Source organism: Chenopodium album, chromosome 27 (assembly GCF_948465745.1).
Source record: "Chenopodium album chromosome 27, dcCheAlbu1.1, whole genome shotgun sequence".
Classification (NCBI taxonomy): domain Eukaryota; kingdom Viridiplantae; phylum Streptophyta; class Magnoliopsida; order Caryophyllales; family Amaranthaceae; genus Chenopodium; species Chenopodium album.
In genome coordinates, this window is record NC_137860.1 from 5,386,176 (window position 1) to 5,403,839 (window position 17,664).

At 34.3% G+C, this 17,664-nt stretch overlaps 2 protein-coding genes and 1 long non-coding RNA gene across 3 annotated transcripts; 1 reads left to right on the plus strand and 2 right to left on the minus strand.

Annotated features, from left to right (window-relative positions):
* Positions 1-1,542: 1,542 nt before the first annotated feature.
* On the minus strand, positions 1,543-3,084 carry LOC145620911 (uncharacterized). Its single transcript, XR_014108316.1, has 3 exons — positions 2,722-3,084; positions 2,384-2,458; positions 1,543-1,791 (listed from the first exon to the last, which is right to left on the minus strand). It is a non-coding gene; the product is annotated as an uncharacterized LOC145620911 (long non-coding RNA).
* Positions 3,085-7,748: 4,664 nt separating this feature from the next.
* Positions 7,749-10,364, plus strand: LOC145621113 (UDP-glucose 6-dehydrogenase 3-like). Its single transcript, XM_081675845.1, has 3 exons — positions 7,749-7,839; positions 8,357-8,453; positions 8,770-10,364. Exons 1-3 carry the CDS (start codon positions 7,835-7,837, stop codon positions 10,168-10,170), a joined length of 1,503 nt encoding a protein of 500 aa, XP_081531971.1. The 5' UTR covers positions 7,749-7,834; the 3' UTR covers positions 10,171-10,364.
* Positions 10,365-11,383: 1,019 nt separating this feature from the next.
* LOC145621183 (F-box/LRR-repeat protein At3g48880-like) lies at positions 11,384-17,365 on the minus strand. The gene is made up of 3 exons (XM_081675918.1): positions 17,207-17,365; positions 12,556-12,951; positions 11,384-11,982 (listed from the first exon to the last, which is right to left on the minus strand). Exons 2-3 carry the CDS (start codon positions 12,942-12,944, stop codon positions 11,448-11,450), a joined length of 924 nt encoding a protein of 307 aa, XP_081532044.1. The 5' UTR covers positions 12,945-12,951; positions 17,207-17,365; the 3' UTR covers positions 11,384-11,447.
* Positions 17,366-17,664: the final 299 nt, after the last annotated feature.

Here is a 17,664-nt window from a genome sequence, read left to right on the forward strand (position 1 = left end):
AAACGAGAGAGAGAAGAGGGCAATAATATAATCCTTCTATTTCATAATAATCGCAACACTAACACATATGTCAATGCACAAATTTAACTATTAATATTATTAAGAAGTATAAAATGTAAATATAATGATATATATAAGTTAATCCAAAAATATTTTACATGAAAACATACGTTTTTTATATATTGGTAAAAAGTATTAGCATGGTTATGGACTTATGGGTATAATTAGTGATAATAAATAAACCAAATATGTCTCATATATTTCTAGTATTTAAAAATTCATTTTATTTTGTAAAAAAAAAAATAAATAAAAAATCACAATGACGGGGCCCACTAATAGGGGGGCCCTGAGCCGTCGCTCATTGTGGTCCCCCTAATAGACGGCCCTGATATTGCATGTTAAAGGGAATATGTAATTAAAAATAACGCCTAATAAGATAATTTGGACAACTGGTTTAGGTTCATTTAATCTTGTTGTTTAATTAAGTGATCACAATATTTTAGAATAATGTGTGCATTAATATTCAACCAATTTAGCATAATAATAGTTTGGAGCAAATTGATATTTGTTTGTATGCCTTTGAGATCGCGGGTATACTTTTCACAATAAGAATCGAGTAGAGTCCAATACGGGCGAATGTGACTCCATGACTCACTTCGTACCATCATCCCCGATCCTCCTTTCGTGGTTCCGAACCATATGGAGTTAGTAATCTCATGGATTATGAATGGGGTGTAACCTTCACGGGTCAATCGTTGTTGCCTTTCGTTGTCCCTGGTTGCCTTAAATGATCCGTGAACGGTTTACAAGTTCCTTAAAAACTTGTTGGCGGCTCCCTACTTTCCTTGTTCCTAATCGTGTCCCTAATCGTTATGTCAATTCCCACTTCCTATGAGTGCCAAGCATATTCACAAGATGCTTTAACGTAGGCGCACTTCAAACGACGCCTACACTAGCATCATAACCCCAAGCTTGAACCCCACTGTGATCATACACTTAAGTATGGTGGCGTCCAAAGGGAAAGAAAAGAGATCAAAAGAGTCGCCAAAAAGTTTTAGGAACTTGTAAACCATTCACGAGGTGAAGGTTACACCCCTCAACGATCCAGGAGATCGTCAACTCCATAAGGTCTTGAACCAAACAGGGTTTGGGGATGAGGGTACGAGTCCAATCTACAAAAGAGAGAACCCGCCCTATAAAATAGGCTTCTACTTTATTCTACTCGTATTCATGTGCGCTTTTTTACTAACATGCAAACATTATATTAATCCTAAACCTGTTTATCTATGTTCGTTGAATATTAATGCACAAATTAAGCTATTATTGGCAATCACTTGAATTAAAATCACATTACCCTAAACCAAATTATAAGTTATCTTATTAAGCGTGATTTCAAGTACAAATTCTCTTTAAACATGCATAAAATTAAAGGCGTGATCAAGCATGTAACGCCCTAACCTCTAAATCAGTTATTAAGAGAATCTTAACAGTGGAATTAACCTAACACGGTCGGGACGTCACTGCCGTAAATCTCTTGGCCGTAAATCCCTCACGAGATTTACAAGGCAACAAACATACTTAATTAACAAACTTGATTTATAAAACATAGTGATCTATTTATAACAAACATTATTCTTAATTTTTACAATAGAAATCCTATCTTATCTCAAACTTTACTAAGTAGCTTAGTCTTACTATTCAAATTAAACAACTTAAATCTATAACTACTATTAAGTGATAACTGAAATTAAAATCCTCGCTACTACTCGTCTCCATCATCCCCAGCAGAACCTAAAACATCAAAACATAAAAACGGGTGAGCCGAAGACTCAGTAACGAACTACTCTAGTAGTGTAACATCATTTCAATTCATTTTAGTTAATAAAACAGGGAGAATGGAATATCTTAAAACATTTAATAAAATTCATATAATGATATATATATAACGTTCATATTAACATGCTAGTCGCTGGCAAGTATGACATGGCGGAACGTCTTCCGCGATGGGCCGGTGCCCATAACATAGAGCAGATGCTCGACATAGTTGGGCTAATGCCCCATGGGTACATGCATGACCGAAAAGTAACCTGTAAACATATACTGCCAGACGGACTAGGTCTTTCACTGTTATTTATCATGTTGTGTAACTTTTACATAAGTCATTCATAGATTCATGACATACTTTTGTAAGATCCAAAGATCAATAAAACAACGTTTATCAATAAAATCATTCATATAAATCATTAAACTGAAGTACATTAATAAACACGTTCATCATCCCGCAAGTCATTAAATCCAGAGATATAAATAACTTTCAAAAATGACATCATGATTTTATAAACACATTTCGAAGGGAATTGTGGGTACTAGCAATAGCCGTTACCTCGATTTACAGTCTGATAACCTTCCTGTTAGCCTTTATTCTATCGTTCTCACTGAGCTCCGAGGTCCGATTCTTCTTGAAAATATAAATTATTGCATTAGTGGGAAAAATGATTAAAACTATACTCTTTAATTATTTTAGTATAAAATCAACAAACTTATTTCTAAATACAAGTAATACCATACGTAGCTTTATGACTCAAAGAAGTCATAGTTTTTCCACTAAATCATTAACTTAAGTATAAGAATTATTTTTGTATTACAAGAAAAACAATACTAGATATAACAAGATTTCTCTTTAAAGAATAAATATGAACATTGAAACAATACTACTTATACCTTGGGCTAATTAGTAGTATACGAAGCAATAAGGTAATGGGTCTTAGAAGGCCATTTTCATTAGTTTGACAAGAAAGTTTACGAAAGGAGAAAATAAAGTATATAATGAGTTAATGACACTAGTGAACGGTGATGACGTTTTATATATACATAGAGTAGTATGGTTGCTAGAATGAACTTGAAAGAAAGAAGAAGATAAGATCAAGATTTGCTAAATTGATAATCATGGGGTTTTGAGTGACCAATTATATGGAAAGGCAACATTAGACTTTGTATTATAAAGCTCTTAACCGTGAGGAGAATAGAGAAGCAAGAGGTGGGTTTTGTTTTCTAGTTGAATGAAGCAAAGTTTATCCTTTGCTCTTTTGTTTCTTAACGGTGAAGGATCAATAGCTTACAAGAAAAGATTATAAAAGTTTATTAAGTGATAAGATTATCACAAGAATTAGGCAACTAATGGTAAAGGAAACAGTGAGAAATGAAATTATCAATTCTTTTCTTAGTGGTAAAAAAGGGATGAAGTTAGGAGGTGGATTTTGTCTCTTATGATAAGTAAGGGCATTTTGGTCATTTTATTTTCTCGGGTAAAAATACATATTTTGATACAAATCTTTAAACATTTTACTGACCGGAAATAAGCTGTAAAATAATAATTTACTTTCCTTAAAATTAGCTTCTAAAATAATATAATATTAAAATAAAATTCAAGATTAAAACATTCGTTCTTGTTAAAACAGAGACAAAACTTTAATTAAGCTAATAAAATAAATATTAGCGTATAATAAATCAGGTTTTAAAATCTCGGGTATTACAAAGCAATAACAATAATAATATCAAGCAACATAATAATTATAACAATTAGGGAAATTCTCTTTGGTGAACTCCAAGTTTTTAAGTTTCCAAGTGGTAAACATTCTTAAATTTTATTATCAATGATAAACCTAAATTTTGATTACCATTGATAAGTGTTATTTTAATAAAAAATCCTAAACTATAGTTAGTTAGTTTTTTTTTTAATAATTAAATTATTATAGAAATATATTTTTTTAAAAAAAAAACGCCACCCAACCAGCAACCCCGACCACCAGCCCTCCCTTTGCCGGCGCCACTGCCACCCAGACCCCCTCCCCTTTTCTGGCGCCGGCGACCAGCCGTTCCCCTCCTTCTTCGATTTCCACCTCTCTTCCCTTGTAACCACCTGGAACCTCACCTCCCCCACCCTCGAAACCACCTGGAAACCTCCCCCACCCCAAAAACCCTCGGCGACCTCTCCTCCATCCCCGAAAACCCCGGCCACCCAGCCCACCACTCACGAAAAAAACCTAATCGGCCCTCATACACCCTCACAAAACCCTCGGTGAACTCTCCACCACCCCCGAAAATTCTAACTGCCCAGCCCACCACCCTCCAAAAATCTTAAACTCTTTCCCCACCCACAATTAGGATTTTTCGAGGATGGCGGCTGGGGTTTTCGAGGGTTTTGGGGAATAGGGGAGAGAGGGGTTTCATGGGGTGGGTTTGGGGGAGGGGATGGGCTTGGCGCCGGCGCCGGCACCGACGTGGGGGAGGGTTTTTTTGGTGTTTTTGGGTTGGGTTTAGTGTTTCTAGGGCGGCGAACAGAGGTTGGGAGAGGTCGGCGTTTCCAGGGGTGGGGGAGGACGGCGCGCCGATGAAGGTTGGGCGGTCGGTGCGCCGGCGTGGGTGGGTGCAGGGGAGGGGGAGCTGGCTGTGGGTGGGGGGAAGGGGTGGTTGATTTTTTTTTTTTTAAATTTTAGTATAATTATTAAATTATTAAAAAAATAATTAAAAACCTAACTATAGTTAAATGTTATTGTTAAAAAAATTAAAAAACCAAACTATAGTTAAATTTTTTATAAAATATGATAATTAATGGCACCATTAATAATTATAAAAACTTTAGGAGTACCAAAGATAATTTTAAAAAACTTTGTTTACCACTTAGAATTTTATAAACTTGGAGTTTACCAAAGAGAATTCCCTAGCAATTATAATCATAATAAGGCATAATAAAGCTTAATAATAATAGCAAGATCCTAGGCATGATACTAACAAGATTAATAACAAATCCTAGCATGTCACTAAACATCAAAGATCAAAGCTTTAAACAGAACATGGTACTAACATAATATAAGAAAGAGTAAAAGGCACCCTAAGCATGATACTAGAAAGCAATAAATAACATCCTAACATGATACTAGGAATATTAAAACAATATAAGCATGCTTTCTACATTGAAATAAAATAGGGAGTAAGCTAATTACTTACTTTGAAGCCTTATACCTCTTTCTAATAGCAAAATACACGAGTTAATAAACTTCAATGAAAATAATTAATCAAAGAATTAGAATTGAAAGAAAGAGTTAAAAAGTTTAGACTGGATTTGGAACCAAGCCCTCAAAAAAAGCATAAACCTTTCACGTCTAGGGCGAAAGCAACTTCGAACTTGGCTAGGTGTTTTTGGATCTCGTGAGTGCGGAATTTTGTTTGTAAAAGGGTTGGTTTAGAAAGAGAGAGAAAATCAAGGAATCCTTGATGAGAGTTGATGAATAAAAACAGGGGTTCAGGACCCTATTTATAAGAAAAATAGTCCGGAAATAGGTAGAATTTGAAAAGGAATAAAATTCCACGCTGTCGCCGCAAAACGACCTTGTCACTTGGCGACAAGCTCTGTCACGTGGCGACAAGCCTGTCGTTTGGCGACAGCTTGGATTTTCACGCGCTTTTTATCACGGAATCTACTTGTCAATCAAAATTGATCTGTAGAGTCCGTATGAAAACCAAAATCGTGTTTTTCATAAAATAATATTTTATTTCAAATTAAACTTATCAATCCACAATTATCAATTCTAATTCCATAAGGTTTTAAGAGAACCTTCTAGAGAATTCTAGAAGACTATAATTAATCCTAATAGCTTTAGGAATGATAATTGACATTGGACCCTCCTCTAGATCATTAGGCCGTATGTAAGGATCAAACCGGGCCCAGTTTAGTATTTTGGCCATAACTTCCTCATTATTCATCGGAATTTGGCTTATAATATATCGTTGTAAAGCTCTTTGCAAGCCCCATCTAACTACACTATTATTAGACCTGTATCATGGACCAAACTAAACTGGATTGACTATTTTCATGAAATAGAGTTGGTTTTTGAAAACAAAAAGAAAGATTTTTAATAAAAAGTAACACTTGACCTTTCACACTTTCACTTCATTCGATTATGGTTCGACGCGAAAGGCATTCATCACTGGGTTTGGTTTTTGGGGAGATACAAATGGGTGTCTACAACATCGTTTGATTATTTTTCAATAATCCAACCTTTAATGTCAATCTGCTTCAAATAGCCTTAAGTTACCTGTAATCGGTTGAATAGGTATTTTTTCAGTTAAGATCAATTTACACGTGTCACAACGTGATTAGTTAAAAAATAAGTTTTAATTTTAATTTTTAAGGAAATGATTATTATTAATTACCATTAATTAATTATTTTAAACTAACTTTTGTAAAAATAATTAAAAATATAAAAAAAATTTAACTATTTTAACACCCCCAGCCACCTCCTCAACCCCACGATCGGCCTAAACCAGGCCATATTCCCCCTCGCGCCCACATCTCAACTCCCCCGAGCCACCGCCCATTCCCTACCCTCTTCTGTTGCCTCTAAAACACCACACTTGTTATCGAAACAACGAGCCAAAATCAATGTGTTATCGAAACAACGAGCCAAAATCAATGTGTGGGAAGGGGAAGGGACCAAAATCAAGGCGTGCGAAGGGAAGGAGCCAAATTCGGAGCAGGTAGGAATGGCAGTAGGTCGGGTCAAATGGGAGACCCGCCTCATCCGCCCAAGTGGGGCAAGGATGGAGGGAAGTTTGGCGAGTGATGAGGCGAGGATGGGTATAATAATTGTACCCACCATGGATGGTGGGTCAGATATGGATTATAGAGTAAACTTTCCCCATCACCGTCTCATACCCGCCTTATACTACTTTTCGTAAAGGTTGAAACAAGCTTGGAAGAGCTTAGAATCTAAACTGTAATCATGTAAAATATTTTATTAATAACATTAACGTCGTATACAAATTTTGTCAAGTGGATGTAAAACTAGGTTTATTAAAAATAATAATTCATCATATTAATGTCATTATGGTAGCGGGTATGAGGCGGGTATGGATATCCAAATGGGTGGTGGTAGATGAATATTAACTTGTACCCGGCGAGGCGGGTGTGGATGTGGAAAATTGCACCCGCCATGGATGGTGGGGTTGGGATGGGTACAAGATTTTTAGGCGGGTATGGGATTGGAGGCACCATCCTCTGCATCCGACCCACCCCATTGCTATCCTTAGGAGCAGGGAAGGGTAGGGGCGGAAAAGGGACAAAGGGTGGGGTTTTTCGAGGGTATGGAGGTTGGGATCGAGACGGGGAAGGAGTTTTTTTACTTTTTTGAGGGTCGGGGTGGAGGTGAGTCGGCGATTTAGGGAGAGGAGGGTGGGTGGCCGGTGTAGCGCTCCGGCGCTGGTGGGCAAGTATAGGAGTCGGGCCGGTGGAGATGGCAACCGTGGAGGGTGGTTGGACTAGCGGTGGGAGTTGTTTTTTAATTAATCAAATGACAATTTTTAAGTTTTTCTTTTAAAATAAAATTATGATTTTTTTTTTATCAATCAAATGCCGACACTTGTCGCGTAACTTTCTTTAACAAGTGAAATGACCGGTTGTGACCATTTAAAACTGACCGGCATTAAAGGTCATATTATTTAAAACTAATCGAAATGTAAATTATTTTAGATGAACGAGGCAAAAGCTGAATTATAGCTAGCAATTTTTCCTTTATTATACTCCGTATCTAAATCTCTAGGAATTACGGAGTACTTAATTAGAAGCTGAAATAAATTGGGCCTTAGACAGTGGGCCCTGGGCTTCGGTAGCACTCTTTGGCGTGCCGTGGTCAGCAAGCTAAAACGAGACTAGCTATTTCCCTTACAAAACAAAAACAAAAACAAAAAAAAGTTAAAACGAGACAATATACTAGTGGATCAGATCATACAACAGAGACGCAATTTCGGAAGATCAGAGGGTAGAGCAGCAAAAAAAATGAGGTAGTCCATCGATGTTGCTTGATTTGTTCATACAATACATGAATTTGGTTGCTTAATTAGGTCATATATTTGATGATTCTAACTTTACATATTTGTACTTTAGCTAAAATAGTTTGCAAACCATCAACAAATCAATTGTATTCAGTCTATGATAATAAGGGTTTGGCAATTAAGGATGAAAATCAAAGAAGAAACACAAACAATGGGAATAGGGTTGGACAATGTTGTTAAATGGTTGTCAAGCTGATTCTTTATATTAGTGTAATTTTTATTGTGTAATAGAAATTGATTTCTGATTATGGAGAAAACCCTTTTGAAGGCACATATATTAATTGTTTGAACTTATTATATAGCTTATTAATTGAACATTGCTAAGATCAATTTCTGTGTAATTTATGATTGTTTGGAACTTGTATAGCTAAATATTAATGATTTTGATCCTATAATTTTAACATTTTGTATGTGATTATAACTTCAGAAGAAGTAACATACTTACCTTAAATTATTTCGACTACAGTGATATGAACGATTCTTCTGATTACGATGATCAAGATATCTCCGACGATGTAAGTAATCCTAGTGGTGGTCCTGATGATGAAGATGTTACACCACCTGTAAGTTCTAAACATTATTATTGTTTTTGATAAAATTTATTTCTTGTTACAATATATCTTAACACATGTGTTTGACCTTATTGTTTACAAACAAAATATATAATCTGTGCAAACTTCACTAGTTGGTATCATTTGAAATGCATTAGATTAAACTAATTTTTATAACATATATACTTTGATGATATTGGTATGAAATATTTTGTTTGTTTGATACTTATACCTATAAGTAAATATGGTTTGGATTATCAACAAGTTTACAAATTGTTTTCGCTTGGTTTGATGATATTGATAGGAGGTATTTTTGTTTCATTTACAGCCCATGTTGGAAGATATAGAAAGAATATGTTGTATAGGTGGAGGAAGGGTTGGAGTTTTAAGTATGATGGTGCTTGCTCACTATTGGCACGATAAAGATTTCGTTGTTTTGGATAAGGATGTTGAGAAGATTAATGATATGAATGGTATCAATGAAGCAGATGAGAGAGTTATGCCTTTTTCTGAGCCTGGTATGGATTTTTATCTTAACGAAGGTATTGACAGGGGAAATCTACATTTTAGCTCCAATATTGATGAAGAACTTGATCTATGTCAATTGATTTTTATTGCGGTTGACATTCCTCTCAAGATAAAGCCCAAAGTACTCAAGAATGACTTGGACATCAAGAACTTTGATGATGCTATCAAGAGCATACTCCAATCAATCGATAGAATACTCGTTAGGAAGTACGTAGCTATCAAATCTACTGTACCAGTTGACTATAAATCAAACATTGCAGACCACATTAATGGGTTTAACAATGCTGGTTATCTTAGCGTCATCACAAACCCGGAGTTCTTTTCTGTTGGCACCGCTGTTCAAGATTTGCTACATCCTCAGAAGGTGGTATTAGGTAACTTTTATGAGGGTCAAAATAGTTTAATTCTTTTCAGGGATTTGTATGCAGGAGTGGTCAATGTTGATAACATCGAAATCATTGGTTCACAATCTTCTGTGCAAATAGGGAAGTTATTATCTAATGCAGTTCTTGCAGCTCAGTTAACACTTATGAATATAGGATCTACCTTATGTGAAAAGGTCGGCTCAAATTTCGATGATGTGAGAAGCACCATAACTGCAAACTCAAGATTGAATCAGGATTTTATCAATTCGAGACCGGGTTATGGAGGTATGGGTTTGACAAAAGACATAGATTATTTGGCATATTTATGTGAATATGTAGGGATGACAAATGAGAAGAAGTTTTTTACAATGATTAGTGAGATGAGGAGAAGAAAGATGGATGAATTAGTGCAGACTGTTTCACACATGATCGGAGGCTCTTTGGATATAGCTATATATGGATTTTCTAATAAAGTGGATTCAGATGATATCAGAGAATCTCCTGCAATTTACATTTGTCGATCGTTGTTGAAGATTAATGGTATTCGTCTGAAAATATTTGATCCATTAGTTTCTGAAAATACGATCCTGAAATGTTTTGCTCCTAGAGAGAGAAATCGAATATTGGTTGCTGATAACATAGAAGGTGCTTGGGATGTTGAAGCAATGGTCTTCTTAGTTGAATGGCCAATGTTTGCTACTATGTTGGAGGAACAGCGTGTTGAGCTAGTTAACACAATGAGAAGGCCAGCCTTTATCTTTGATTGCTGTGATTTGATTGACGATGTGAATGGTTTTGATCATATTCAGATCTACCGATTAGGAAAACCTATATAGTATGCTGGTGAGGTGAAGGTGAAGGTGAAGGTGATAGTGATGAGTTTTGATGATGATTGAGATGGCAGATGATGGGGGGAAGCAGGGGATCAAATCTCCATTTCACACGCTCCTTTGAGTTAGATTAAATGTTAATGGTTTTGTAATGAAATTGGGTTAATTTTAGTTTGAGTATTGAAACTTTAGTACTGTAATATGATTTTGCTTTGATTTTGAACATCTCTTAATTCATACTTTTGCTCTAGTATTCTACTTATTGGTGAACCTATTGGGTTGTATACTTTGATATGATTACATGTTTATTTCATCAAAGTGGATCGTTTTGCATAGGGTTGGAAAAAATTGACACAACACAATACCCAACCCGAGACTTACAACTTTGGGTCAAAACTCTCATCCTATTTAATTAATTAGGTTGACAAGAAATTTTTGCAAAAAAAAAAATTAAGGTTGACAAGAAATTAAACAGGTTAGATTAAAGTTGAAAGTTTCAAATCGTAAGTGACACACCTAACACGTCAACCCAATATTAAATCCTTTGAATGAATAATATCATAAATTGCAATCCATTACGTCAAAAACAGAAAATTGCAAACCACACTATCGTTTCACTGAAAACTTTTATGATATAAATATTTTGGCGGCCAACTGACTAAAAAAAAAACCCAGCGACAATTTGGTAAAAAGACAACATTTAGCTCAAAATATCTAATTTTTTCAACACTATAAAAATCCTAATTTAACTTTTTTGTGTTTTTAATTTTTTTTCGACAAGCTCTTTAAAAATCCTTATTTAATATGAATTATTAATTTATTTATGTCATCCCTTTTTTATTTTGCTGAATCCCAATACCAAATTTATATTCAATCCGCTTGTCAAAAAAAAATATTATTTTCAATCCCTTTTAAAAGTTTCGTTAACAAGGGGTATGAAAATTAAGTGAAAATTGATACTTAAACTTTTTTTTTATTATCTTGAAATTTGGTATAAAAAAACACGGAAAAGAAACTAAATTAAGTATTCGAGAGTAATTTGTCGGAATTTTTTAAATTTTTTAGGTTAATTGTCACCTGAGATTAGTTTATTTTTCAAATTGTCGCTTAGGGTTAGTTTTTAGTTTTTATTACCAAATTGTCACTAAGAGTCTTTTTTTATTTACCAACCTAGTCAATTAGCCATATTTTGGCTGGTAAAAATTTTGGGAGAGGGAAATTTAATCGCAATTTCCTTTTTATAAATTAAAATGTTATAGACAACATTACAAGTAGATTAAATTTTAAATATACTTCCAATAACGATAATTTGTAAGTCGACCCTTCATTTTTGGATAGCAGCATTTCCAAGTTGCAGAACATGTAGGACAACGCTGTTTAGTGCACCTCAAGTGCAACTTTATACCAGCAGCCTTACAGCGAATCTCTTCTTCATTCCACTCCACGGATTGAGATATCCCAATCCTAGCAGTCTTTGAGCAGTCACGAACACAGAAACTATGTCGGGTATCCAACACCTCCAATCGTTTGTGCCCATCTAATATTGTTGACAATGCAGTGACTGATAAAGCACATGAGATGAGATACAATCGTCTGAGTCTAGGACATTTATCACGGATTGCTATTGCTGCTGCATCATTTACAACCCCAAATAACTGGAGACTTTCAACCTTTTCAAAGCAGACTGAGCAGAATACAAACAGATCTACAGGACACTTTACTTTCTTCAACTTCCTCCAATAACGCATAGCTTGCATAAAATATGAATGTCTGTAACCCAATGCCTCAGAAATAACCAACTGCTGCAGCGAGGGTGTCCTGAAAAGTGCACATAAATTTCATAAAGAAGGCATACCCTAAGATTAACATTAGCAAATTGCATACTGATATCTTGATACATTTGATGAATCCAATTTTATCTGTAGTACTCCGTTATTCTGCCATCTTAATAAAATATCATTCAGTGAGTAAAGCCATCTTCAAGAGTCCCATACCCGGATTTTTCCTCCCAAAATGCCCCTGCTACTTAACAATCAACTCCCAAAAACCACTATATACGCCTAAAACATTGAAATAAATGTACCCACAACCCCTGTTATCCTTTAACTTTCAGGAAACATCCTTTGACAATTTCAATGGCATTCTCAAGATCCAATAAGTTAAATCTCTATAAAGATCAACCATAGGAATTCACACTGCTGACAAGTGATAATAAAGACTGGGAAGGAACCAAAAAAACATTCCATTTTCAATGGGATCAACTATAAAAAGACAAAGTTGACAAGAAATTCATCTACCTTTCAGCTATATAGACATACTTGTGTGTTGTGTGACTGGCAAAGTTTTACCAAGGCACAATACAGACAAAATTGACAAAAAAAATTCATTTACCTTTTCGCAATATAGACATACTTGTGTGGCTTTAGCACAGTTTCACCAATGATCAATGCAGAACAAGAGTCAACTGGCTTAATATCCAACATATGCTTCAGGAAACAAAGGTATCTTCTCTGAAACCTGGGAAAATCACGGTCATTCTTCAACTTGTGGGGATCTATGACTTTGAGGTTGATCACACCACAAGGTGACAATGAGTCTAATACTGCGGCCAACCACGACTTGCTCACCAAACATGCAACGTAAAGCCTACAACGCCAAGGCACTCTGTTAATTATACCCATTAATACATCGTAGTCCAAGTCATCCCAGCTTCGCACCATAGTAGGGCCAGTTTCCGCCCTAGATGCTGCTCTAGAAAGTCTTGCAGCCTTCAATCGCATCTTTATACTGACAATATATGACAGAGGGACAAAGAGATTCAATCAAAACCAACCATAAAATGGCTCCATAAAAAGACATGCAGTAGATATAATATTCGATTGAATTCTATTTCTAACCACGCTTTCTACCTTCTACAACACAACCTAAATTAGATGCAATTGCACAGCCATCAGATGTTGGAATAATTTCAAAACTAGTTTTGCTTTTTTAATGCAGCGAGCTTCTAAATAAAAAACATGACAACTGAAGAAGTGATGACAAAATGTAGATCCTAAGCAATTTTGGCCAACTATACATACATTGCATGGCTGAACAGCTAAAATAACGTTGCCGTAATTCAAAGTTTGCCTTTTTAGTCCATCTTTTTGCTCAATAACAACTACAATCATATAATAATAAATTAATAAGACCAACTAGATTAATTTTACATATAATATCTATGTAATTTATCAGCACTTAGATAAAAAAAAATTAAAAAAAAAGAATCTGGAATTCCATCGAACAAATTTTAAATTAATACTCAAACCACCAATCAACACAATTCTACCGAAGCCAAGAATTGTTACAAACAGGATAAACCAAGTATTATCTAATCCCTCAACACTTCAAACAATAACTGCAAATTAATTTTTTTACAGCAATAACAACAGAAACCTTAAAATGAATATTGAAAATTGAACTGAACTTGCAATTGGGTTATGCCAATTAGTGGAAGAGACTTTTCTAAACCAAATAAACAACCAACTCCTCTGTGGGAAGCTCATTCAAGCCCGTAAAAGGGGGAACAAACTACCTAAAGACCGTAGGACTCAACAGAGGCCGATGATCAAACAAAAACGAGGGTTGCGATTACGAACTCAAATGCATTGTTGGCCCTATAGAGTAAGTTTGAGAGCCCCAAATTTGTTGCGGAACAATTTTATGGGTTCCAAAGTTCAAATGTGGGTGTGAAGGTGGTACATCAGAAGGTCTCTTATAAATGCTACTAAGACTGTAACTATTATTTCTAGAGTGTGAGGCTTAAGGGAGAAAACTAATTAAATATTTTGAGGAAATTACATCCGGAGCATAAAGATGTATTTTGCCTTCCCAACAATACGTGAAATTTAATACCATTCAAATATATTAGAAATCTATATAGATAATGTTTCGGTAGAATTTAAGTACTCTATAATTGAATTAAAATATGTATTGTAAGATGTCATTAATAAACATAAGATTTACCATCTCGAATTTGCAAAGTGTTAATATCCCGTTAATGCATGGGATATTGATAATATAAGAAAAATATATATAATGTTTCAATAGAGGTTAAAGTACTCTGTAATCATACTTCACAATTAATGACATTTTAACGATAGAACACATATTTTAAAAAATATACCTCCTTTCTTATTTTAAATCAAAACACCTATGTATCTAAAAAGAGTATAAACTGCAACTCTGTGTTCATCAACAATACATTGTTGATGTGCTTACCCTGCATACCAATAGCTTGATTCATGCTTTACTAGTTTCTCAATCAAATCAATAATCATAAACATGCAATCTATGAAAGAACAAAAAAAAAATCATTTTTGCTACTTTGTCAGTGATAAGTCTGATAACCAAATTCATATCAAATCGACAGAACACAAAAACTACCACGTTTCATCACCAAGTTAAACCTAAAATTTCCCAACCTAAAAGGATTCAAAATTAATTTAGCCAAATAATAGAAATTGCATCTTTCTTCACATTATCAGAAACCCAAAATCATCATCAGTGATTCAGCCATACAAGTGAGGCAAACATAACAAGACAGCAAGGGCCACTTTATTAACCATGATCAATTTATATAATGGCGAAAAATTCAGGAACATAATTTATGCATCTTTCTTTCCCCTCTTCATGCAATTTCAAATAAATCCCAAAAATTGGGCCATGATAAATTCTTTACATGATATGGATTGAAAATTTGTTCGGTAAAAATTTGCTGCAGGCATGTAAGTGAGTTATTCAAACAATGAATGACAAAAAAATTCGGCAGAAATTATACTATAATCAATCAGTAATTCTGTGATAAGATAACAAAAAATTATAATCAAGTGAGATTTAGAAATAGAATCACCAGCAAAGAGTAGATAAAAAAAAGGGTGCACATGCTAATACCGATCTAGCGCTGTTATCAGACAACAAATAACAAGAAAAACAGAGGCAAGATATGAAAAGAAAAAATCTGCAAGAGATGCAATCTTCGGAAATACAGAAGACATCTTAAATAATACTACTTGAACCGTATCAGACCTCAAACATTTTTAATATATATATATATATACACACACACACACACTATGTTACTCGGACTTGGGTACCCATGTCCGACACGGGTATGTGTCCAAGTGTCCGACTCGGCTACTTTGTGGAAAAATTTTATGATTTTGAACTAAAATGAAGTGTTCGAGTGTCATACCCATGTCCGAGTGTCGAGGGTCCGACATGGGTACTTGAGGTAAAACGAAGAGTCCGAGTAACATAGTATATATATATATATATATATATATATATATATATATATATATATATATATATATATATATATATATATATATAATCAGACTAAAAAGCGCAGAACTTTCTTGATTTTGACAAAATATATGAATAAATCCATCAAATATTATAAACATATGAAAACCCCAATGCCCAATAACTAACAATGCAATTAAGAAATGCTAAACATACCGCCAATTGAATCAGAATAAAATCCAAAAAAATATTTATATTGAGACAAAACTAAATGCACGAAATTTTCTCAAATTTAGCAACATATAAGAACCCATCAAAAATTATAGCCAAATGAAACTATAAATTTCAACACCTAACAAATTAACCAAACAATTATGATTACAACAAATCCCTTCTGCAATATTCAAATTCTGCATTTTACCATTAATACCCAATTATAGTCACTTAGATTATGAACAGAAGACGAACAATTACCAAATAATGAGGCAATTACACAACTAAAATCTTAAACCCTGACAGATTGAGTTCCAATTTCCTCAAAACAGCAACAATACCAATGGATGTGACAGAAATGCAAAACCCTGGTGAACAGAATTCGAAGTAAATTATAGTATTTTTTTTCATTAGAAAATTCAGATAAGGGGATTAGTCAAACTTATTACTTAACTACACTATACATCAGTAAGAAATCATTACATATCACCTAATAAGGGTGTATTTTATTCACCTGATTTTAACTTATATGAACTTATCTAAATTTAAGCGAACTTATTAAAACTTATTGTAGTTGTAATTTGAACTTGGATAACTTATTAGTGAATCAGTGTCAGTGATCAATGCAATTAATATTTTACATTGTATTGTTCATTAGTGTTCAATTCACTTTTAAAACAAAATGATAGTGGCCATATGCAAACATGTAATACTCTCAACTAACCATGTTTTAACAGTAGTTTACTAGTTTCTACAGCTCCTGCAACAAGAATACTATACCATAATTACCAACCATGATTTAACATCAAACATTCAATTCCAAAATAAAAAAATTATGAATTCAACTCTTAAAATGTTCACTCTTTTTCATCATTAGTTAATCACAACAATCAAATTAGGGAAAAGAGATCTAATTTCATATTCAATTATCTCAAAAAATACATAATTTTAGGGATATTTGATTCAATAATCAAATTAGGCTGATAAAGTTCACTCCTTTTTCATCATCAGTAAATCACAACAAGCCATATGCAAGGTTAATAAAATAAAAAGCACATCAGTTCATATAAAATTAACTTTAATTTATCACCAAAAAAATTATAAAAAATGTAATTTTATTCATCATTACAAATTCCATCAACCCCGGATGCATAAAATCTAAATATTGATATTTGTTCAACCAAAATATGCAAAGATTTTCCACCAAAAAAATTAAAAGAACCCCATATTAGATAGTAAGAAGATCCCACCAGAGATGAGCAGGGCAGGAGGGGCGGCCGCCCTAGGCCCAGGGAAAAGAGATCTAATTTCATATTCAATTATCTCAAAAAATACATAATTTTAGGGATATTTGATTCAATAATCAAATTAGGCTCATAATTTTCTTTTCTTTTGGTTATGATGTTGCATAATCTAAGAATTTAGAACCAATAGTTCAGATTTACGAACCCTAAACTTAACGCGCTGATAATTGGATTGAATTAGATCAAAATAAACCCTAGATTGTAAATTGATATGATGATAACAACAACAAACAACTTACCTTAGAAGCTGCTTCAATGGGGGATACAAGAATTTGATTCAACGGAGAACGCTTCCATGGAGTCTACGCTTCAATGAAATAAGTTAGAGATGTAGGAAACTAGGAATGGAGGCCTTTTAAAAGCCATCACCCGCCACATTTATACAGTAATACGGCCAATACGGGTTAGATCCGTCTAATTATTAAATGGCACGGATCTTTATATGATCGTAAATGGGGCAGAGCGGGCTTTATAATATAAGGGTTTTTAGTAGAAGCGATAAACATATCAAAAGACATTGTTCACTAATCAAAAGCAACATCAGGAAACATGCTCTTGCCAAAATAAGGGTGCATTACAGCAGCTTGCAGTGCCATACATCAAATGTGGCTTGTCTGAGTGGGGATATCAACCTGGCTGACTTGTGAAGGACCCTGTTGTACATCATATTGAGAAGGACCCTGGTTAAGTACAGAAC